This window comes from Cydia fagiglandana, chromosome 6 (genome assembly GCF_963556715.1).
Source record: "Cydia fagiglandana chromosome 6, ilCydFagi1.1, whole genome shotgun sequence".
Lineage (NCBI taxonomy): Eukaryota > Metazoa > Arthropoda > Insecta > Lepidoptera > Tortricidae > Cydia > Cydia fagiglandana.
In genome coordinates, this window is record NC_085937.1 from 7,270,625 (window position 1) to 7,294,955 (window position 24,331).

General features: G+C 39.4%; 1 protein-coding gene across 5 annotated transcripts in view; it reads right to left on the reverse strand.

Moving 5' to 3' along the window:
* The window catches only part of LOC134665092 (RNA-binding protein Musashi homolog Rbp6), a 589,057-nt gene that overhangs the window by 4,855 nt on the left and 559,871 nt on the right, over positions 1 to 24,331 (reverse strand). Inside the window, exons 9-14 of one of the 5 annotated variants that reach the window (XM_063521910.1) lie at positions 20,755 to 20,839; positions 18,911 to 18,943; positions 17,883 to 17,963; positions 6,158 to 6,223; positions 3,269 to 3,489; positions 149 to 215 (exon numbers count right to left, since the gene is read on the reverse strand). In XM_063521910.1, the coding sequence (XP_063377980.1) occupies positions 174 to 215; positions 3,269 to 3,489; positions 6,158 to 6,223; positions 17,883 to 17,963; positions 18,911 to 18,943; positions 20,755 to 20,839 (528 nt within the window). In that variant the 3' untranslated portion in view covers positions 149 to 173. Of the gene's footprint in view, positions 1 to 148; positions 216 to 3,268; positions 3,490 to 6,157; positions 6,224 to 12,181; positions 12,794 to 17,882; positions 17,964 to 18,910; positions 18,944 to 20,754; positions 20,840 to 24,331 lie in introns of those variants that run through there. The other 4 variants (XM_063521911.1, XM_063521912.1, XM_063521913.1 and 1 more) reach the window with 4 other exon arrangements.

Sequence of the window (24,331 nt, forward strand, 5' to 3'; positions counted from 1 at the left end):
GTTCCCACTATGTAATTAGAAAATACCTAACACTTGTAAATAATAGTTTATGGCAATAAATTAGTCTATTGCACCTACAAGTTATATGAGAATAATAAATAAAAATGTAAAAATAGGAGGACGATGAGTTTAACGCTAAAATACTTACGTAAAATATTAGTGCTGAGACACTTTCAATGGTATCCATTGGTAAAAGCCGCAGGAATCAGGGGTCCCTGAAATGAGGAGAAAATACCATCAAGTACTTTGTTTTAATCCGATTTTATTTTAATCCGAAAAGAAGATTTTTGACATTGCACTTAATGTCCTATCCGTTTCGATTCAGTTTTAAAATAAAGCCGAACTGCAAGCCATAATTGAATGGAAGTATAAAGCGTTCAGTCGAACATTATCCTCTCGGGGGACAGATTTAAAGGTAGTAAGTTTGGTGTTCGCAGTCGATAGAGCGGTAGAGGCTTGGTGGCCAACAAAATAAAAACAGTGAGCGGATGAGTTAGAGCTGCGCGCGACCGCTCGCCAACGGTAATTACACCGCTTGTTCTCCTTGATTTACTGTTATTGCCCGGGGGGCACTCCCGTTACCTAATAAGACCGTTTTACACCCGGGAACCACATGCGCCGCGGCCCGCCCGACGCCTGGACCGTTCATTCTCTCATTAGCGACATATTTGTTTTGCCCCGGCGATTACGGACGATTGAGTTAATATCCCATTTGATATATGACGCGCCTGCAACGGAAGGGTAGCTTATAGCCTCCGACCACCCGAATTAAGCGACGAAAAACATTAGCTCGCAAGTCTACGTCTACTTAAGTCAGTCCATCATTAGCACTAGGCCGTTTTCGGTTTAAGTATCCAGCAAATGAAAGGAGCTTCCGCTCTTGAAAAATGTGTTCGAGATACGAGGACGTGAGGAGTTAAGATCTCGCCGGCGGCCGCGCTGGCGGGCGCCGACAAGCAATGAAGACTGATGGCGTCTCAGAGAAGCAGTTATGGAGCGTGGTCGCAGTTTTAAAAAGCCATTACCCGCGGCACTGCACCGCGTAGATTGCCGCCCCGCCCGCTCGTCCCGCTCATATTTCGGAACACTTTATAATCGCATCTCTCACGCTTCACTCGCTCGCTAACTTATGGTGATTATGCTTTAAGAGCGACAAGGAAGATCGGTTCCATAATGAGATTGGACCGTCTCGCTAAAATTTTAGAGTGCCGTCGGCTGCTAATTGCGTCTGCGGTGCTCGGCGCGCAGCTCGTGGCGCGCGCGGCGCGTGTCCCTGCCCCGCTCATCAACACACCCACTAACTAACTGCTAACCAATTTTTTTTTACAACGCCTTGACTTTTAAAACCCGCTCGGCTTTTTACTGGGCTCTGCAAATGATTGTGGCTATAAAGAAAATGCAAAAATGATTTCAACATCTCGAAGCGCGAATCAAAAGCTCCGAAGAAAAACAAAACAGAACAAGCATTAATTTGAATTCCGTGACAGTTGAAACTTCCCAAACGAGGACAATTTTAGGAATGGCTGTCGTTTGAATCGGCATTGGAATAGGCATTTTTGAACTCGACGCAATAAATTAAAAAGTTAATAACTAAGTTAACAAGTTTTAACATTTGTCCGTGATGAAAATACTAAATTGTTAATTTGTTTACTACATTCCAAAGGTACTATCTAATATAATATACGAGTAAGAGTAGATATTTAATATTTTATGATATCATAACATAAAAATACGAGTATTTAAATCGTTCAATACAGTGTACCCTTTATTAAACATATTTTATTATTTTAATTAATAGCAAAGGTAGAAATGAAAGAGTAACAACACTGTACAAAGTTAACATAGTAATAATTAACATCCTATTAAAGTTTTAACGTCAGAGCCATATCAGTTTGAAAGATGTTCGAAGTTTAATGATTTTTGATCCACATGTTGCATTAGTTCCAACCTACAATATTACTAATATATGCATATAAATTAAGCCACATAAGATCTTCTAATGTGGCTTTAATCGTGGATTTTGTGTAAATAGTATTGTAAGATTTGTAAGTTATCATGACCAAGTTGCAAGTTATTATAAACGATGATATTCCATACGTTTCCTCAGGTTTCTAATCATAAATTCATAAGTCATAAACATCAGCTGGTTAAGCAACAGGTTATGTTAATATTTTTTCATATCTCATGCTCTGAAAGTGGGTCGTTGTTGTTCTAAAAGGTGCGCAGAAAGTGATACGTTTATGCTCTAGTGCAGAAAAGTGGTGTACTCCTCTGCGTCCCCGACCCACGAACAACTGGGTGGAACTGGAAACAAAATGGTAAAAATAGTGTCTTTATTTCCTCGCCTGGAACAATTCGTACTTAATTGTTTAATTTTACTAATCCCACGTTGATCCTTTTTTTATAAAAAAATATGTAAGTAAGTGAATTGTTAAAAACAAATTATTCTTGATTCCTTTCGTTGAATTCTATTTACTCGATTTCATTTAAGGCGGGAACCAAAAGGAATACACCAAAAATATTTTTTAAACCTTACACTTGCGTAAATGAGCAAAGGCAGAATCTTATACAGCCACAGTTAATAGTTTGTACGATATTAAATTGATTTTTAAAGTTATTTAGCACTATATTCATGAAAATAAAATAAAATACAAGATAAAAATTACTATAATTGTTAATTAAATTGTTATTAAATTTAACATTTAAAATACTTTTATTATGTTATTACGTGGTGCGGCGCACCAAGGTCGCGATGCGGTCCGGTAGTCTGTTGCGGCTTTTAGAACGAAAAAGTATAAAATTAAAAAGTAAGAGGCAATCCCGCTGATTTTCATACTATAATGAACAAATCATTTTAAAATTACTGCAGTTTGTTAAAAATCTGTGTTTTCGTAAATATTGCAATCTAAATGATTTTCGCTAGGGGTTATTATTCTTCACACATGTAAAGTCTCCGATTGCAAGTAAGTCTTAAGGAAAATAAATCATGGCCGTAGATCTATTAGGTACTTCCATTACTGATTTTGTGAAATTGCCTTGTCTTGTTTGGTTTCCTCGCATTCGATATGAAAAGTAGAGTGTTTAACTCGGGTGAAAGACACCATTTCTGTCTCGGACTATTGGCGCTCTCACTGCGTTCGAGCGCCAAACTACCTCGACAGAAATGGGTGCCTTTCAACCCTTGGTTAACAATCTACTATTGTGCACCGATCAAAACAAATGCAAAATGAGAATGTGAATGGTGAATACGAATGCATCCTAATCATACCGGGGTGTAATTGAGGGGCGCGCGGCTGACTGCGATCGCGGGGAATCCAGAGGGCTGGGGGCTGGCGGCCTGTACGTAGCCGACGCTGTCCGCCGCCGAGCCGTACACGTCCAGCGCGGGCCCGGGCGAGCTGGCGGCGGGGAAACCCGCGCGGCCGCTGGCGGCGTGTGGCGACGCTGGCGGCCCGAACCCGGCGGCTGCCGCTTGGTAGTTGTTCATCACTGGGGATGCAGAAGCACACAATGAAGACGTAGTTAAAGGGTGAGCAATTAGAAAATTGGCTCTTAGCACTCTTGAGTGTGGTTTTATAGAGGCAAATTAAGAAAAATATAATTCCTAGTTCCAAATTCGGCCTCATGACAACTAAGAACAATTTTCTGTATATCGGTTTTTCCTTGAATACTCGATCTATTATTTCAGTTATTTTGATCAGCTTTTTTTTATAATCGATTGGGCAAAAGAGGGCTTGGGCAATCCAATCTTTTTTAAATGATGAAAAAACCTTCAAGGAGCAGTCGAGGACATACTTAATGGATATTCATATTTATGCAAGACCTTAGAATGATTCTGTTTTATGAGTACATACTTATATATGCAAGGAAGATTAATTGAAATGTCATAGTTTGTAATTTTATAATAATCTGCATTGATTGGCCAGTTATAAGAATATCGATTGTTTTGAAATACGGCCAACTGTTGCTCCAAACATTATATCATAATGTCACACAACATTTACATAAATTATGTCTTTGTTTCACTTATGGGGTTGAATAGGACAACTGATCGTCTCTTCATAGTAACGAGTAAATTGTACATAATATTTACATACCATGATGCTGTTTCAAGTTTATATTCAGAGATTATGATAGAAGATTGCCACTTGTTGCCAAACAAACCGAAGTTATGACAATATATTCGATTTAGTTCAAACATATTTATGTACTAATATTACCCGGCAACCGATAATCTTATAATGGGACAAAATCTTTTTATCCCGGCGTAATTTTTATTTGAGTAAGGCCGTCAGCACACGGCGTCGTAACTTAAGAGACGCGTAATACAACGAGAGTACGAACAAATTTAAATAAGTCCGCACACGAAGCGTAGTCGTAGCGTAGCGTATGAGATTTTTGTCGTAATTACGATAGTCGTGGCCTAGTGCTGGCGTAAAAAACAAGGCGTAAAGATTTTTTTTATGCAAACAGTTTCTTCGTAATTACATAATAACATGGGTGATAAACTGTAAAAGTAAGATCGCCGAATACATCTGACGCTAGTGACGCCATGATTTAAACGAATGAGATTTCACTTATAAACCACTCTTACGCGACGATTATGCTTACGCGAGCAGAACTCTACACGCCTCGTACTCGTAACGTTTTTAAGATATGCCGTGTGCTGAGGGCCTTAGTAATCTTAGTATATGCGGGCAATTGCACTAACCACCATTAGCGTAAGTTTGTTAGCTAGAAATGACATGCTTTTAGATCAACTTTAAATAATGATTTAAGTTTTATAATATGACATATATGAGTTTATAGGTATATACCTAAACGAGCGATTGACGAAAAGTTATGTCAAAATTTTATTTTATCAATCCCTCGTTTTTGTTACAACGAAACTTAATAAATTTAGATTAAAAATTCAACAAAACTGTAACAATTATTTTCGACCGTATAATTAGCTTGCCTCATAGGCTACTTGCATGGCCATTTCTAGCGTGTTTGCGTGTAAGTTTTGTGTCACATTGATATACATATGTAATGTGTAATAAATAGCCCCTACAGACTCACGGCCAGAAAACTCTGCTAGTTTTATTGATAATTTTGGAGAATTCAGCGAATCATCCACACTCACGGCTTGTTCTCATTTTTATTCTCATCACCATCCAGCATCTATGTTTGTATGTAAGTGTAAGTGCGCCAATATAACTATCATAGTTTCATAATGACCTGAGCCAGTGTGGTGTTATTCTCTTGCTCGTGAAATCTCTTTAAAGTGGGAAAAAAGCTAGATAGCGCCTGGAGACTCCCGAGGTCAAAAATGAAAAGAGAAATTCATTACATACTTGTTTCTCGGGGTTTTTGAGTCTTCTCGCCGTGAGTGTATAAAAGTGTTAAAAGAGTTATGAATAAACAGTAAAGCTGTTCTTTACTACTATTTACCTATCTAACAATAATCAAAACTATACAAGCAAAAAATAAATAATGATATGAAAATAAATAAAATGGTTGCCATTGCAAAAGGTACCTTATGGGTAATATGCATAAGACTGGATTTTAAAACAATTATTCGGTTCTACAAAGAGCTCCACCACGAAGTTTAGGGTAGTATTATCATAAAAATGGTGTAATATTTTATGTATTATCTAAAATAATTACACGTACTAACAGAAGAAAAAGAAAAATATATTTCCACAAAAGGAAAAAGAAAGACAAGTAAAGAAGTCGTTAAACTGTTTCCATTCTGGTGAGTTGTTGGTAATTATTGGACCAAATAAAGTTCGACGTAAGCAGGTACCTAGTACAGAACATCTAATGTGACAAAGCAAACAGAAATGTAGTTGACAACGACTAACACAACATTAAAAGACACAAATACAAATACAACACTGAGATCTCAAGCGACCAACGTGGTGTTATTAATGACTGTAATACAATTTTGTGTTATTTCGTGTAAATTGTTAAACCTGTAGGTACAAAATGAGTGACTGCTTTAAGCGTCTAGTTAAATTTGGCGTGTTTTGACAGCGCTTTATTGTATTGTTGCGACAATGCGTTGCGTTAGTACAAAAGCAAAGTTTAGATTTTAAAAGTGGTGAAATAGGTGTGTTCGTGTGGTTATTGAAGTACATGCGCAGGATTGGTGGCGGAGGGAGCTGGTGCTCACCTGAGAGCGCCTGCGCGAGCAGCGGTGTGTTGTTGTTCGGTGTCAGTTGGCCGTTGGTCAGGTCAACTGCAAATATACACACGGTTCGCATTCGCTCCATGTTCGAGTGACGCGCACTCTCGTTAGTGACACACACATCCATGACTGAACCATCGCATTTTTGAATTTCAAAAACTTGCCACCTCGCTCGCAACACCTCATCTTTTCTCAATTTAGCATATTGAACGGTAAAGTGACTATCGATGTAATCCCAACTCAATATTAAAGTTCTCCAGAGCGGATAAAGTTGGAGCGCGTAAATGCATGAATAATTTAGCCGTTGGAGACAGATGCCGTGCTGACGAATGAGGACAAGGAAGACTCCCCGGACTCAGATTATGTCGGAACAAAAAATATCACGTATGTCACGTGCATTCAAATGAAAAAGAGTACTCCGAGTTTCGCGGGTATAAATCACAGAGGGCGAAAAAACTTTTACAAACTATCCAGTAAATTATCCGACGTGAGTTCTCGCTGGCACGCGGCGGTGTGCTTATTGAATAGGGAAGGCATTAGCATACGGGGCACGTCCCAGCGTCTTGACGCCGCGCCCGCGCGGCTTACGCATTCCGCGGGGGTAACTTTGATACAGCTTGCCGGACTACGGCGGCGGGTGCATAACGATTGCGACGGGCTGCGGACGCAATATGTCCACGTACCAGTGATTTATTCTCCGTCTGAGACTAACTTTTAATTGTTACGCTTACTAAATTAGGCCAATTACGACGATTTGCAGCGAATTCAAGAAATGAAAAGTAGACGTCATACTTAAAATAATGTATTATGAATACGAGTGTTTATTTTGGCAGGAAATCCTACTTATCAAGTAGCCGATTTATTATTCGCTTGTCGTTTTTTGCTTGCTCATAGTGTTACCATTAGCCCTATCGGCTTGTACGACAAATTTAATTTTTGTCAGATGCGCGAGTTATCATTTGGTGTGAAAAATGGAGGTCCGCGGTCGCACCAGGTGATTACCGGCCTGCGAGTGACTTTGCGAAAAAAGTACAATATAAGTAATGGAGGATGAATGATAGATGGCGTCGCGAACCGGGCGGCCGGCGTGCGTCCCGTTCCTGCCCGCGACTTCGCCCGCTTCCGTTCTCGCTCGCGCTCTGCTCGGCGCGCCTCTCGTACTAAAATGCTGACACGTTTTAATAACATTACTTTGCGTTGCGAGAGGCTATTTATTTTAGGGTTGCTGTGTACCAAAATATGAAGTGGAGTGTTAGTTCAGACACGTCCTTTGATCGTTAGCGCGCCGATCCGTCAAACTTCATTTTTTCCCCATTACTATAGGAAATAGGCTTTCTATTTAAGTAGCACTATTTATAACGAATACCAATATTTTTGCGGAAATAATATTTCTTTCGTCTGTTAAATCGGGAGGGCTCAAGGGATGATACGAGCCGGTGAAACATTTGTTGAAAATGTTTAGTTACACACTGAATTAAAAATTAATTGATTTGCAAGATCGAAGTGATCCCATAAGTGTTCCGTGAACAAAGTTTTGTACGGAACACTAATAATTAAATAATTAGGCGATTGAACTACAATTTCTTATAGCATGCTGTCTGTAGCTTTAGTTTATATTTCGTCTCTCAATCCCGGACGCTAGTTATTGTATAACCGTTATATAAACGTCCAGCCTTAATAATCCGGCCGCAAAAATGGCAGTCAAGTGCCATAAATCTTTATTTATCCGTCTCAATCATAGCCCATGGGTCGGTGGCGATCAAAGTCACCGCCAGGATCCGAGTCCGCCGACCTCAAATAATTTACGATTCAGTTTACAAGCACGGAGAAGCAACTCTGTTGTTAGTTCTAACGCCGGTCATATCTGCGTCCGACGTTAACTTCCAACTGGAAACTTGTGGGAATCACGATAAAATTGCGATCTGTCTTTCGGATTGCCTACCGCGAGCATGAAAAATAGCAGACAAATGGCGAAAAGTGCACGCATGAGACAAAAAGTGCCCTATAGCAAATCTATCTACATATGTAAAATTTGAAATGAAATATTAAGAAAATGATGTTTTTGTACCTACTAGTAATAACTACTTTTTACTTTACGCTGCTCTCAATTAAATTAATTTGAAATCTTTTATAATACGTATGTAGGTATATCGTCACCTAGTACCCATAGCATATAAGTGTTGCTTAGTTTGGAGCTAGATAAATCTGGGTAAGATAGTCCCCAAATATTTATTTATGTATTTCTAACTAACAGGTCAAAAGTAACGTTTCTGGTGAATAAAATGTCACTTTGGACAGTGACCGATCATATCCATAACAAATCCATATCATATTCATAACCTGTTAATAAAAATATGCCTTCATTTTACTCGTGTGATGTGCACTTAGTTGACCGCGTATACGTCATACGTATTATCTCTAAAATTCACATTTAAGATCTCGCGATCTGTCAAGAGGCTGCTAATGGAAATGTAGGCTGTCTCAACTCCGCACACTTGGGTCAGCGCGTTAACAAGATGAGTGATGTGCTAATATTCGCCAATGTTCCACCTTGCAGGTGAGCATACATCTATAAATTCAGGAGCCGTCCTGCGAGAGCTATTCGAACTTTCATAATTGCGAAGTTCGGGGGAAACTTAATAATTCTTCTTCAGAAGTGGGATGACGGCCGAACGGGAATATTCACAGGGCGTACTCGCGTAACACCCGCCCTTCAAGCTACTATATTACTTACAAGTGCCAGCTTTTTATATCCTCCACGCAATATAAAAAGTTTCACATGAAAATATTTGGATGGTGTGTTGCGGAGTTTTTTTGAGTTAAATGGTGTGTGGGGAAGTTTTGCTTTGAGTTAAACTTACAAATTCTTATTACTGTGTACAGTTATGCTTTCAAAGTGCGGAGTTAATACGTATAAAAGATATATAATGTGCTGTACATCGCTTCATACATTAAACATATTGTACCACAATGTATAACAGCATTCTACATTTCTAAGGAGCATTAATAAAACAAAGGTATCTGGCAACAATGCAGTTGCAACAAAGCAGCGTAAGTTAACGCTCCCACAGCGATGCTCGTAATCGCAGAGGGCATCACTCGTCGATAACATATGCGTATCTACCGACATTCGCAACCGTCGGATTGAAATGTTTTATATGAGCGGTTACGGGAGGCTCGTCCGCACACGTCTTGCCGTAAACGTATATTTAATAGACGCCATCAATAACTCCTCGAGATGATACGCTTTGCGGGTTTTCGCGATGGTTTAGCCGTTGGGACTTATCTCAATTGCAAATTAATCGAATTTCTATGCTGGGTGGCCGAGGAGTGGCCATCGCGCACGCGCCAACGCCCGGATTTGTAATTCAAAGAAGCATGCGTCCTTTCTTTAAATCTCTCCCTGGACTATATTTTAGTGCGGTTCGCCGCTAATTCAATAAGTTGTTTACTTTGGCGCGGTCATGCGCACCTACGTCATCCTGGTTCAGTCATGGACACGAATGTTAATCAGTACAAGTAAAGCGACATTAAAGAAGCAAAATGAAACATAGACAAACATTTTTAGTTAAAAACCCTTTAACACACGCTTCAAGTACTCAAAAAATGCTACTTTAATTGATTACTATCTATAAAATTGGTTAAAATTTTTCTACATTGTTTTAATACAAATTTTAACGATACTCTCCATCAATTTGGATTTACTACTACATACATTGTAAACTACAGTAGTGAAATAACGCAGAATTATTCTAGACTAGTTTTATAAAAATAATTTGTCTATTCTAGTTGCAATTTGTAAATTAATTTTAACATTGTATTACAATTTACCTAAGGCACAACAATGTTCAAAATACGGTCTAAGTCTAACTTAAAACTAAACAATAATATTCAACACGCTATAAAGAGTTTGCACCACCAATCACAAATTATGTTGACCATTTTGCTATCTAGTCATTTACAAAGAACAGCTACCAACTGTGTCAATTACTGATAAAAGCAAAGTTTTGCCATCCTGGTATTTAGCATAAAATACATGGGACCCTTAATACTGACACTAGTTTTGAAGCTTTGCTAAATTACAAAAAATCAAATAGTCCACCATTATTTTAAAACAATCTAGACTATTAATACCGATTGAAAATCTTCTAGTTTAAAATTGGTAACGATAACAGATCTACAGACTTTTGATTACTTTGACACGCTTAAAAGTTTCTATTTCTTAGTCTATTCTAGTTTCTATCAGAATTCACTAAAAACTAATTCAGCATTATGTTTATCTATTGAAAATCTACCACACTTGGATTTTAATGTATGAAACTTTAACAACAATATATCCAACGGTATAATTAAACTATTCTATATTTTCAAAATGGTATAGTACCTTACTGATCAACTCGATAATGTTCAAATAGAAAATTACTCGCCCTAGTTTCGTCGCCGTCACACTCCATTCACCAAACTGCTGTTTCTCTTGTTTTTCTCTTCAGCGATTTTTTTGTTTATGCTCACTCATATATTTGACTATTTGTGCTATAGCGTTCGTAAATCCTCTATCCCTTGCAGGGATATGAAAGGTAATATTACTTTCGTTGTAAAGCAGCAGTGTGGAGTGTAGAGAAAGCTACGTCGACGAGTGCTATTACGACAGAGAACGCCAAGGCTTTGGCTGGGGCATTGGTGTTACCAGAAACCTGACGCAAGGAGACGAGTGGCTAATGCGCACGAGAGCGTTACCGGATCGACCATGCAGGGGAGAAAGGATTTACTACGCAAACATCCCGGGTTTCTGCGCTGAATTCGTGCGCTCAACTGAACACTAACTAGAAGAGATTAGTATGCTAACAGTCACCATTATGGTCCCATGGACACACTTCCATTCGGTGAAACACTACATTAAAGTTTATAGGCGATGGAGCTCGCTAGACTAGCGTGTTTATAGTCAAAATCTATAGACATCCATAAAATAAAATAATCATCTAAAACAACAAACTAAATTATGAATTCTGACCCATCCAAACACAGCACTCGTGATCTAAGACAGCGATGGATGGTCGCCGGTCGCTATGATCGACAGCTATGTCTATATAATTATGTACATGATGGACTAAGAATGGTCAAAAGTAGCCGGCGACTCGAGCCACGTTCCGACCAAGCAACAAGCACTAAACGTAACAGTTACTAACACAATTAACGGTCAAATATCTTAAATTACAAATGGAGTTGGCACAGTTTGCGACACGCGGCCACTCGCCGCCTCGCCAGCTAATTATTTGGATTCAACCCGACGGCTGTGTGACCCTTTAAGGGATTTTGTTTTAATGCGCTAATTTCGCTGAGGCATTGACTTGAAACTTTTTTAAACGAATCGAGAATTTAATCCGCTGTCTTTGTAGGTACAATATATGGGCAATATTTTATCGGAAACGCGAAGCTGAATATTTCCGTTTTGAGTTGTAAGCATTAAAGTGGCCGAATTAGGTAGTGTAGGCGTGTTCGGTACCTAGATAGTGCATTCTGGGGGTGAACGTGTAGAATGCAAGGAATGCGGATTACGCGTGCGAGGCGGCGGCGGCAGCGGTCACCCGGCGTCCCCGGCGGTGGCTAGTGCATGCACTCGGATTGCAAGTCGCACGCTTACCGGCCGGCTGCGCAGCGGCGCGGCGCGGACACCACGCTGCTAGTGCCGCATTGGATGAGTCAGAAAACGAAAGCCACCGTTAGAAGTAGAACACATCGAAAGTACGGCCGCGGTGCGCTTCCCTGAACCCATGTAAGGAGTAATCTAACTTCACCACTCGCTAGCCAACTCCTCGCTAACACACTATCTCTTCCAGTTATTTTGGTCGCAATCGATATGCGAACGAACGGTAAATAAGTGAGGCCTTGATTGACCTGTATTACAAAACGATCAATTGGACAATAAGCGATAAACGTTTTGCTTAATACAACGGCAATTTCCTTTATTTTAAAATATAGCGACTTCACAATATGACAAACTTACGGATAATGATATATATAAGACGATATGTTAGAACAGCGATAAGAACATTTCTATTGACTTATTATTAAGGAATAGACTTATTGAAATATGAATTTGACAAGTGTTTACATTACAATGTTAAAAGTAATGCGCCGTTGACGACGCTATTTCTTATAATATAAGTACCTAATTATTTATATAAATGGTATGACTTCCTGAGGGAGACCGCAATTTCCTGATTAAATTCGAAGCGAATTTGCTCAAGTGACTTGCAACGGGCTATATGGGCGAACCTAGTCGGGCGATCATCGGCACACATCTGCGAATCCGGGCGGGCTCAAAGTTATTTATAAACCCTTAGTTTTTGCGACATTGCATTCCTGGATCCGCGGCGGGGTGGCGGAGGGAATTATACCAAAGAGATATTCGTTCGAGAAAAGTTTTATTTGGTTTTATGTTCTTAGATGTATCCGGGAGCCGTTAAGGTGGTTGTGGAAATAGGGAGTGGTATAGCGACGTGGAGGGCTCCCCGGGAGTACGACCGACGATGCGCTACGAGCCCTGCCCGAGCACCACTGGGCTAACGTACTCGGCGCCGACCAAGAGCCGACTTTCCGCCGGGATAACTCCTACTACACCTGCGGCAACAAAAAATAAAGCTACAAAGCTGGTCACGCAGTCACTGACCGCTCAAACCAACTCACATGTCTGCAAATAAATCAAAATTAAAAAAAAAACGGACAAAAACTAAATGTGTTTTGCAACTTATGCGCTGATCTACCTACTTGAACATAAGATGAAAAAAACCCAACGGGTCCAAATATATCATTACTCTTAGAAATAATATGAAAAACGGAGTATATCGCCCGGGGCTCCACTCATCGAATCTTTATGGGGAAACTTGGAATTGATAGTTTCCTGTTTACTGTTTTCGGGGTATTTAAAATTGTTTGCACGCACAGACACGGAACGATAGACTTGGCTTTATTGGGTATTTGTATTCAAACTATCTGCATCACGCACTGCCACGATGCGGGGAGGGGGCATTTCGTGTTACACTTATTGATTCAATCAAACTATCACAAACATACGGTTATTTACTAATATTTCATTTGGCGTTAGTACATCTAGACACGCACTGGGAACTCAAACGGAGTCAATATGTAGTACAGCTGCCCGGAGTTTGATTTTTTTGGAGGACGGTTTGGTACATAATTATGGTTAGGGCTCCAATGATACTTCCAAGAATAACGGGCGCGAACTGATGCAACCGTTGCATGTTATGATATTGCTCTATCCTAAATAGGAGTACCTTATTTCGTCTTATTGTAATATAACCTTATTGTTATTTATGACTAGTTTAGAGGATGGCGATAAGGACGGTCGCTCACTTCGGTGATAGCGATTTAATGATCTTGATCAAACATTAACTTATAGTTATGTAGTAATTTTGATATCACACTTTCAATTTTGACAAAACGTAATTGCGAGGTTTGGTAAGCGATGGCCAATGAAGCACATACTTGCCACAAAAAATTGACAATTAGATATATCGTAAGAGAGCGGTACATAAGGCCGAACCAAACCCGATGCGTTTGCATACTCCTAATGTGGTTCGGTCTTTACTGCCCTTCAAATTCGTTGCACCGTTACATGAATACAATGAACCACTCCATAACAACAATAACACGAAGAAGAGCATAAAATAGTAGCATTCAAAAATATCATACAACAATAACAATAAATTTTATAATTACTTCATTTTATATAGAGTCGTGTAAATATAATTATAATAGAGAAATTACTTTTCGAACAAAAAAATACACAATAGTTATTAATGTAGGTATTATAGTGAATACAAGATAAAAATTTAGTGATAAATTATATTATCAAGCTCGATAAAGTTTTTATTATTTATATACGATTGGCATAGGAAGTGAGAAACTATCTAAACTAGTCTAGCTACAGGAAGCTAAATAACAAAACTGCTAAATGTATATTGGTTAGAAGTACTCATCCTCTAAACTTAGTAATTTGAAATTAACGGCTAGTAATTAACCTTCTACTACCTATCCCTTAACTATCTAGGTCAGATTATTTTACTTATCTAACTTTAAACTCTTAGACAAAGACAAATCTAAATTTAGACTGACAATAACACTACATGTATATCCAACGTCAACTTAAACTCCAATGAATCTCCTACATGAATTAGAGAACGTTAAGAACTATCATTTGGTACAGAATACATACGTCTTGTAATATTATTGTTGGATAATGTATGAAACAACGAAGACAATGACAAATGACTTTTATTCATTTTATTGTACGAAAGTACGGCGCGGGCGTATGCCCGTCATTTCGTATGCATGCACTGGGACATAGAAGCCCCTACTACGAGCTAATACAAGCAGTCGAATATAGCCAAAAATAAGAAACAACTTTTTTATGCTTAGCTCAATAAAAATCTAAAAATATAGGTACACTGAGAGAAAAATCATCACCAGGAATTAAAAAAAACAGTTCTGTACTGGGGGAAAAAATGAAGTTTTAGTAATAATTATGGACGTTTCACTATTTCTGTAAAGTTTATTTATTTCTACAAACAGCTCAGTAATCCCAAATATAATTTCAAAAAACAGATAATAGAAATTGCAAGAACTAATAGAAATAGCAAAAGTCAATTTGTTCCTATTAGTTAACTCTCCTTGTCCCCGGATTAAGTTTATTTTTGTAATTCTACTTAAGTGTATTTTTGTTGTACTTTTCTCTCAGTGTACTTAGCCCTGCCAGAGTTCCTTGTAAAAAGGTATCGTGTAGGTAAGTTACCTGATGTTTGAAATCTAAGAGCAGTATTATCGTCAGTCAGGCCTAGTTTCTAATGAATTCGAAACTATCATCTACAAAGTTAAATTGAAGATCTCCTGAATATATGGACTATTAAAAACACTACAAAGTCCCTAATGCGTCTAGTTATTATAATATCTATTTGGTATATAATAGAGAACTAAATTGATACTAGATTTAAATCTATTATTATATATGTATATCTACGTATATTAAGTAGTACATATCTAAGAAGTTCTGAAGAGCTATGTTTAATTTTTTTTACGCATATGATCAATGCAACGTTTTAGTGTTTACGGTGGCTTTTACTACATTGTATATTGGAATAAAATAAATTTTATTGTCACGCCTGATTATCAGAGATATGAAAACCAACAAGTTTCTGGCAAACTTTTATTATTAGTTCTATAAGTTTCAAATACTGGAATTAACTAGACATACTTAGGTATGTATCATTAAATGTGATGGTCTTAAATGTTTGGCGCACTTTAGAAGCTGATAAATACAAATAAACAACCACTTTTTTTATAACAAAAGTGATTGATTTATACTTCTTTATATTTATACTTCTCGATAGCAGTTTCGCGCTCGTGGTAGCACACAATAATTTCACCGAGTTATTTGCCATCGTAGTGCGAACTATGTGTAAACTATGCCCTTGCGACTCGCATCTTTTCTGGCAACTGAGGCGGTGTATTAAAATGTAAAAGCTGCGAAAATTTCTTATTATTTTTCGAAATAGGTTTAAATCTAAAATATGTTCTAGTAAAAATATTATTTTTTTCATTATTCCAGTACATATATTCGTACGTATTGCAGGTTAAAATATAAATATTCCTGGCAAAGTCAACATGCTACACTCTATTAATGATGATGGTAAATACACAACACATGCCATCGATCTCATTATGATTTCAGCAGCGTAATGTAGGTATGTCTGGGGGTGTAATTAATTTATGATGTACTTAAATATCGCTGTAGATGACGTTACCAATAAGCCGGCGCGTCGGCGGAGGAATGCTAATGGCCGTAATGGACGTACATTAATTGCGGGCGGTTGCGCGGCATACGCACGTTGCGGTCGCGGGCCCGCGCCGGTCGCCGGTCGTCGAATACGGCTGCCCGCCGGTTCACAGTTACCGCTACCAAGAAAATGATACCTACATATATATAATACGCGCTTGATAATGTCACCCTCAATAATTAATATTTTAATAAAACCTAACAGTAGGCACCATTGCTATTATCTAATTTTGTTTTTGTAATAAGTAGCTCCTTCTGGATTATACCGTGATCGAGCGGCCAAATTTCTACCGTAACACCAGTAAATAAAAAGGTTCATATGGGACACTGTAATTATTGGGCTGGTTCTATTGTTAAATAATATTTACAACTAAACGAACGCCTACAATTAGTGTCATTTTGTGAGCCAGCCTGTAGAAACGTCTGTCTCGCGTGCCGTAAAACGCTCACTCGAAAGTAATTAACGCGGAACGATTTGTACGACTAATACGAAAGAAAAACTACCCTAAGCGCGGTCACCGACTTTTCTGCGATAGCATCGACCACCGCCAAGTTTTCCAAACAGACCGCAATCCAATACAAACTGAACTATGGTTTAAGCGCGATTCTCTCAGTTAGAATTCTCAATTCGCGTTTTCGGATTCTGTATGCTGGGCGGTGTTGGGACCAAAAAAAGTGTAAAGTCAAAGCTTAGTGGCGCAATTATGGCTGAGCGAAGGCGGCTCAAGTACGGAGTGTGGACAAATAAAGAGGAGAGTATTTGTACAGCTGTGCTCTGCTACGGCACTTATTAGGGAACCCCCACTCGCGCCCTATATCGAATCGCTTTTCGATGCAACTCACTAACCTCAAAAGTATTGTTAAAGTCAAGCAATAATTTACATTCTGGCCCCATTCTGGGCTCTACTACCGACCTCAGGAGGACTACGTTTAATTAGTGGAAATTCTTTTTCGTCGGTTCCAGATTTACATAGAAGTCACCGCAAAAAGGACGTCACTTTTTCAGTACTTTTGTTTGAATCTGTTTAAATCTCTTTTAAAAGCTTTTGCTGTTAATGAGGGGTCGGCGATTGTGCGATACTAGTCCGGCGCGAGCGCGGGGGCAGGCTTGCGGGCGGGGGTATGTGGAGCGAAGGCAAACACGGTATTTGCGCTAGAGTGTTTGCACGACGCGTAGCATTTGAGAATCGTTAGGGCGACTCGTTGGTAAACATCGAGCGAGGCGCTCACGATTGGCCGGATTTTCTAGACAAAATTCTGGAGATAAACAATAAACATCATTTCTCAAAACATGGACGTTTTGTAATTGACAGCTTGGCAGATTTATCTAGATGGCTCAGTCGTTTTTAAGGGTGTTAAATTGTTAGTAAAGTTGTTAGTGAAAGTTTACACGAATGAAAGTTTTGTTTTAGAACAAGTTAGTTGAAATAACAAGTTAGAATTAGTCACCACATTTACGAGAATCAGTGCTCGGATGCGATTTTAATGACGGGATAGAAGAAACAAAAATAAATCTACGGCAACGATTCGAATTATGTATCCAACTATAGGTATCTTGTATCGTGTGACAAGTGGTCCGTTTAATCCGATATCTGACGCACTTCTCGTTGATCGAGTTACAAAACGGTCGAGATATCAAATGAAACGGGGCCGAGTGTAGCGCGACAAATGGAAGCGAATCGTTGCCGCCGGAAGTTAGCGGTTAGTGGAATGCATTGTCGCAGGCGCGAGTTCACAGATGCATGGCGTGTACATTGTAGACGCCGCTCAACTCGAGCGGATGGTAAGGCAAGAGTGTCGCCAAGTGGTGGTAGTGATTGCCGGACAGTTGGTGGTGCAAGCTCGTCAAGGGATTACCTGCAGGGTATGGCAGCCCGAAGCTAGGATAGCCCGAATAGCTCCGTCCTGCCGCGTAGGCGGCGTATGCTGCGGGGAAACCTGTACAACAAACGAAATACATTAAACAACCGCTTCATAAAGCTCCGCCGTGAGAAGCAAAGGTTAATTGTCAGGTTGCATGCTTTCTTTGAAACTTTGGAATCGATTGTACAAATGTGTCGACTCTCTTTTCTTGGCCGTGATATTTAAAACTTGTTCTATGTTCCTAAAACTTGTCCTGGTGGCCCAATTCTAAAATAGAGCTGTCTCACTGAAAACATAGGTAAGTGTATCGTACATACTTCATCGTACGACATCGTTTTGGACAATGTCCAGCGGAATATATTTTGTAAACATCGTTTCATGTTGCGCACTGTAAGTGAAGTAACGACGGCTTTATTAAACAGCTACAGCGTCGCTAATACTGCATGTTATTAACAATCTATCTATGCGTATCGTTTTGCTAAACAAAAGGTAATTACACTATTTCAAAACATGACATTAATACTAAAACAACTAGTTATAACAATGGTACCATGGTTTCATTAACATGTAGGTATGTACTAAAAAATCTACTTGTTCATCACATTTCCGATATCAACAAAGTCCGGCAAATATAAAATGTAAAATGAATGATGGCCGGACCCGTCCACAGCGGCTGATATGATTACTACACCGGATCGTTTATCATATTATTGCCAATCAAAATAGTGTATCTGTCAGGCTCCGCTATCCATCATGCGGTAGATGGACGTACAGCGCGACAGGCTGATGTTCGATAATTCATTAATTAAATGTACTAACACCTACTAACACTTAAACTGGCCGAGTTAATTATTACTGCCATAATCCATTTCCATAACCCCAATAAGGACAAGTTCATTAATTAACATCGAAAAGTTTATCGAGAGACATAAAGGACGCGTTCATTCCAATGAGAAATGATCAGAGAGATGCAGGGTAGCAGAATGAAGTGACTTTGGTAAAAAAATATGCAGTAAACTTACCGTCAGGAAGAGCACCCAATGACCACATGAAATCTAGAAATGTAAAAACATTTACATAAATCGATCGATTCTTACACTTAGAAATGTGTCAAATTTATATAATAAGAGTTATTTGACATTAATGTGCCGGGAGACACTATTTTGCTTGGCGAAAAGTGTTGCTAATTATTAAGTAATATCAATACTGATTGTATAAAGAGTGTGGAGTTATAATTAACAATGAATGTTTTGAAAGGCATTCATTTTAAAGTGTTCCGCCACCGATTGTATGATCAGTGGCTCAGGGGGTATGTTAGTTATGTCATCAATGATGATAATAGTAGCTAATTTAACATGTTAATCTAATCTACACATTGTTAGTCTAACGCTAAACATGTTAAACAAACAGACGTTTTCAAATATTTTGGAAATGATATTTATTAAACTAGACTACCGATTACCTACTTTAAACGTTAATACAATTAATTCTATTAGTTGACGAGAACTACGATTATAATACAATTCCAGTGTATCTTTATAACTTTACTGCTTTAAAAACAGAAGGGTCTAAAACTACAACAACTAAATCAAACAAATGATGAACATCTGTTTAGTCTTAAATTGTTATAATATAGCATATAATAAATAATAAGAATACTAAATATGAACATCTATGGTATTCGATATTTATCTAAAATTAGGTGACTATATTACACACAAAGATGCTTTTAAGTACGTATACTAAGTTTGAAAATCATATTATTATGACACAAGTTAGAGAAGAACAGGTAGTTCCTAATCGTCTAAGTGATAGCACAAACCGCATAACATTCAATGATAGATAATACCTCTTGTTTCCACTCATACAATATTTTCAAAAGCCGACATCAAACTGTAAAGCTATTTATAGTAAAAAGCTAAATAATAATAATATAAGTTAGGAAAATATGATTCGTAAGTGACTTCACCAAGTATCCGTAATTACTGGCGCGACTAGATTCTGTGGCTAGAAGGTAAGTTAATATGGATGGACACGTGGCATGGCAAGCTGGTCGAACCAAAAGGCTCTCTCCAAAATGTATATCATATTAAAAACTACATAAAAATTTAAAAATACCAGGCTTAGTATTTGTAAAATCTATATGTAAATCAAATCCAATTAAGCGCCTACTACCTGGTAGAAAAATATCTCTATCTCCCTAAAATTAAAATTGATCCCTAAAATAATATTATTTTGTATTAATTGGATATACGAACTCCTTTCTATGGATCTTCTAAAATCTGATTAGTACACAATTAGAAAATCTGCTAACTAACTGATTTACTAATGGCATTACTAAAATAAGACACTTTAAGATATTATCAGTTTCCTTAGAATTATAATCTTTGTCGGTCGGAAAGAAAGTTGTAGGAATGTAATATATACTAGGAATATATAGGAAGTTTGCCGCAAAGGAGAAAACAAGCGGAGTGATATCATCGATGTGATTTTTTTCCCCATAAATTTCAAAAGGGATGGTGCGGATGTTGCTGGAAAAGGATCGCGGATCAGAGGGGCAGAGCGGCGGGCAAGGTTGCATGTGTCAGGGGGGAGTAGAGCGCCGGGATGTCCAGAGCATGGGCACCCAGCAGTTCAGAGACGGAGTACGTCAGGGGAGGGATAGCGAGCGGCGCGAGCGCAGGACGCGGAGGCCGCGGGGCGGGGCGGAGAGCAGCGAGCGCGCGGCGGTAGGCGGCCGCGTGCGCAGACCCCCCGCCGCCCGCGCCCGCGCCCGCCACCAGCAGCTGGGCGGGCGCTGGGAGAGGGTAAGGAGCGTACCGGATTCCGCTGGCACCGGCCATCGCCGCACTGCCTAGCAACTCACCGTACGCGCCGCGACCGGCGGCTCTCGTCTTTGCCAGATTCGCTGGTAGCATAACTTCTTTAGGTTGTGCTTTCTTGCATTCCACCTGAAACAAGTACATATTATAAATTTTAACGCTTAGAGTAAATAAACCCCCCAACAAACATCATCAATGTGGGTAGACCCCCCACAAGGTGGCCTGACAACCTGGTAAAGGTCGCGGGTGTCCGCTGGATGCGGGTGGCGCAAGACCGGTACTGTGGCACTCTTTGGGGGAGGCCTATGTCCAGTAGAGGACGTCCTCTGGCTGAACTGATGATGATGATGAGAGTAAATAGAACCATTAATTGCTTCTAGACTGATGTTAGGCCGCTTAACAATTGACTTTACAGAATAGCGAAAATGCTTCCTTGGAGCGGGAGTTCGTAGAATTATGGAAGAAAAGGGGCGACGAAGCCGGTCGACAATCCGTTATGCTTCACGGTTCGACTAACAAATTGAATTTTAATTTGCTTTATCAAGTCAAGGAGCTTATCATTAACTGCTTATTATGCACTACGACAAATTTTACGACATTTGAAGCAATTGTTAAATATTATGTTCAGATTGTACGAAGAGGTGTTTAAATTACAAATAGGTATTACAAAACAGTTACCTCTCAAACAAAAGTAAATAAATAACCCCATACAAATGCAAAAAACCTTATTTTACTTGTTTTAAAATTGGTAAATATTCAATATAATGCAACATTAATATTTATTTGTTAAGTAGTGACAGTCAAAACACTTTATAACGGCTTCGCATATAACGATCAACTTTTCTGTTTTGGTACAATATGAGTATTTAATCTTGGTTATAGCAACTACCGGTTATATCGACCGTAATCCATCGGTCCCTACGATCGATATATATTGTGTATTTTGCTTTGAAGAAAATTAAACATCTAATAGTTCGTCTTAGTATACTACATAACCAATTAAACATAGGTTTATTAACCTATCGATTAGCTATGTGCACCCTTGTAGTAAACTACATTTTAATATCCACAAAATAATTAAATTCAACGCTTAATCGATCCATTAGGTAATTTTAACGAACAAGATAACTCTCTGCAGTGCTTGTATCTCCCCCTTCCGAGGTGGAGGGCAGGAGGCAAGTATAAATTACCCAATCTACGCTAACCCAAACCTTTAGCAATAGAATTTTCTCTACCAAGTAGCATCGTTACAGAAAAGTACATAGGCTTAAATAATGTTAAAGCCAGTAGGATAAATCACTTACTTAACTCTCCCCCGATCCTGTTCCGAAGTTACGTTCTATTCAAACGCGAGTTCCTACTTGATGAATAGTTATCGTACAACGCTTGACAGACAAGTAAAAACTTTTCAGTTTCATTTTTCATAGCGGTGCATAATCGCGGTCGACTATATGTGTAGATGTAGCTAGGGCAGAGGCGGTGTAGGTAAGTCGCGTCCACATTTGTCACGCGGACGTCACGAGCCGACAAATGAAGGCTTTGCCACGGCGTTCGCACACTTTGTGCACTTTGCACAACTTTCTGTGCCGACGTGGAACTACGTGCTCTTGCATTAACGCGGCGAAGTGAGTGCGCTGCCGCCGCAATGAGTGTCTTCCCGCCAAGTTTTATGCCTAGATAAAGCTGATTAATCAAAACGTAAAATTAAAGTTTGTTACAACCTCGGCTTTAAGTAATAAAACGCGTACATGGGTATACGTACCGCAATGAGATCTTAAAAGTTTTTAGATATTCGGAGCATTCAGGAGTCGTATTATTTAATTATTAGCTTGTATCAAAGTTGCAACATAAAAAAAGTTGAACAATACGAAACAGAGCTAAATCGTTCCGCAACATGAACGGTATTCTTCGATCGTCCGCGACATAAAAATAGTAAGTGTCGCCATTTGTCAGGTCCGATAAAGCTTTACAAATGAACCGGCGCCTACGCCAGTGGCGGCCGCCAGCGCCGGGCCCACCCTCCATTTGTTCCCCAACACGCAACCTAGGGGACATGCCAGATAAATGCCACTCCACTTTAAAACTAAGACAACACGACTTTTGAGATTTGTTAAAATTTAACGATCCTACTTTGTTTCGTGACCTCGGCACCGAAGTTAAGCCTGGAGAATTTGAGCCCAGTGACATAACAGAACTCCCGCAGGTATGCAGCATTATTCAGCGGAAAATGATTTAATTTTAAATTTATCTACAATTCGCCAGTATAGCCAAGAAGAAAATTCAGCCGGGGATCCGACGTTAATTGATGTCGCGTCGCTGGCGGGCGAGCGAGAAACAAAAGCTCACAAACAATTCGCATTGGAGTTCGCAATCCCGATCAAGCGTTCCGAGATCGCGACGCAGTTAAATGACACGAAAAATAACAAAGGTAAATTGTATTTAGCCCCCGCTAGGTAGGCGACGTATCGATCCGACACGGATCGAGTAGTCCTCGACGCTGCCGATGCCGACGCGAAAATGTCGGTTTAACCGAGCGGACTTAAGATCCGCTCCGACGCGCCCTAGCTTAATGCGCCCAACCAGGGTCTTTCGCCCAGAAACTCCGCGCTTCTAATCCCAACGATGTATGAGAAATTTAATTGTTTCGCAGGAAAACGCCGCGCTTCATGCTCTACCACACTCACTGAACATTCGCGTATGAAGGTGAATTAATACGAATCTGAAAGCAGTCATTAAATTTTCGCTCGATTTGTTCTGGTTGAAAGCCTTTTAAGGTAAAACAGTGATGTCAATAAGGTTGCTTGCAAATGATTTGGCCTACCTTTTTGTGAACGTGATTACATACGTGAATTTGAGTAAATACCAGCACAATAGGGCAGCGTTTTTCGACTTGTTTCGTTAGCATTACGGGATTACGTGAGAGCTTGCGGAAGCAATAGGGCTCCGGTTGATGTTTTTTTTCATTCACCTTTATGGACCTACCATTGAACATAAAAAAGCGTCGAAATAAAACGGCGAAATAAAATACTCAGGAGTTTTGCGAATAAAAAGCCCTGGGGTGTGTTTAAGTAGATCCGGGACGGAGTCGAATTTTATTAATTCTCGTATTGGCTGTATATTGCGGGGACCGATGAGTTATTGCCGACCCTGCTCCTAACGGGGACCTCAGGAATAAAAGACACTGAGATTAAGACATTCACTGCCAGCAACCCGCTAGGCGGGTTCTCTGTTTGTATGGCGATTTTAATGGGAAAAACCGTGTTATTGGCTATGCTCGTAGCACGTAGCCCGCGCTGATAGTTAAGTGATCGAAGGAGATGTCGTAAAACGATATAGTGGGAATAGGGGCCAAAGCAAAGTAGTAGTAGCTACAACTCTATGTAACAATCGATAGTGAAGTAGAAAAACTAGTTAGATCCATTGCGTCGTGTGCTCTGAGTATACCGTCCAGGATTATGCCGAGTACTACTGATGAAACAAAGTCCTATGGTTGTGGACATTACTTGAGATATCCTAGTGTAGCGCAAAGTATATAAGAACTTGCAGAATAAAGCAACTTCACCGACTTGAGTACAAGCTCACCGAACCAGTCGGCATGTGTGTTGACGTTAACTGCATTTT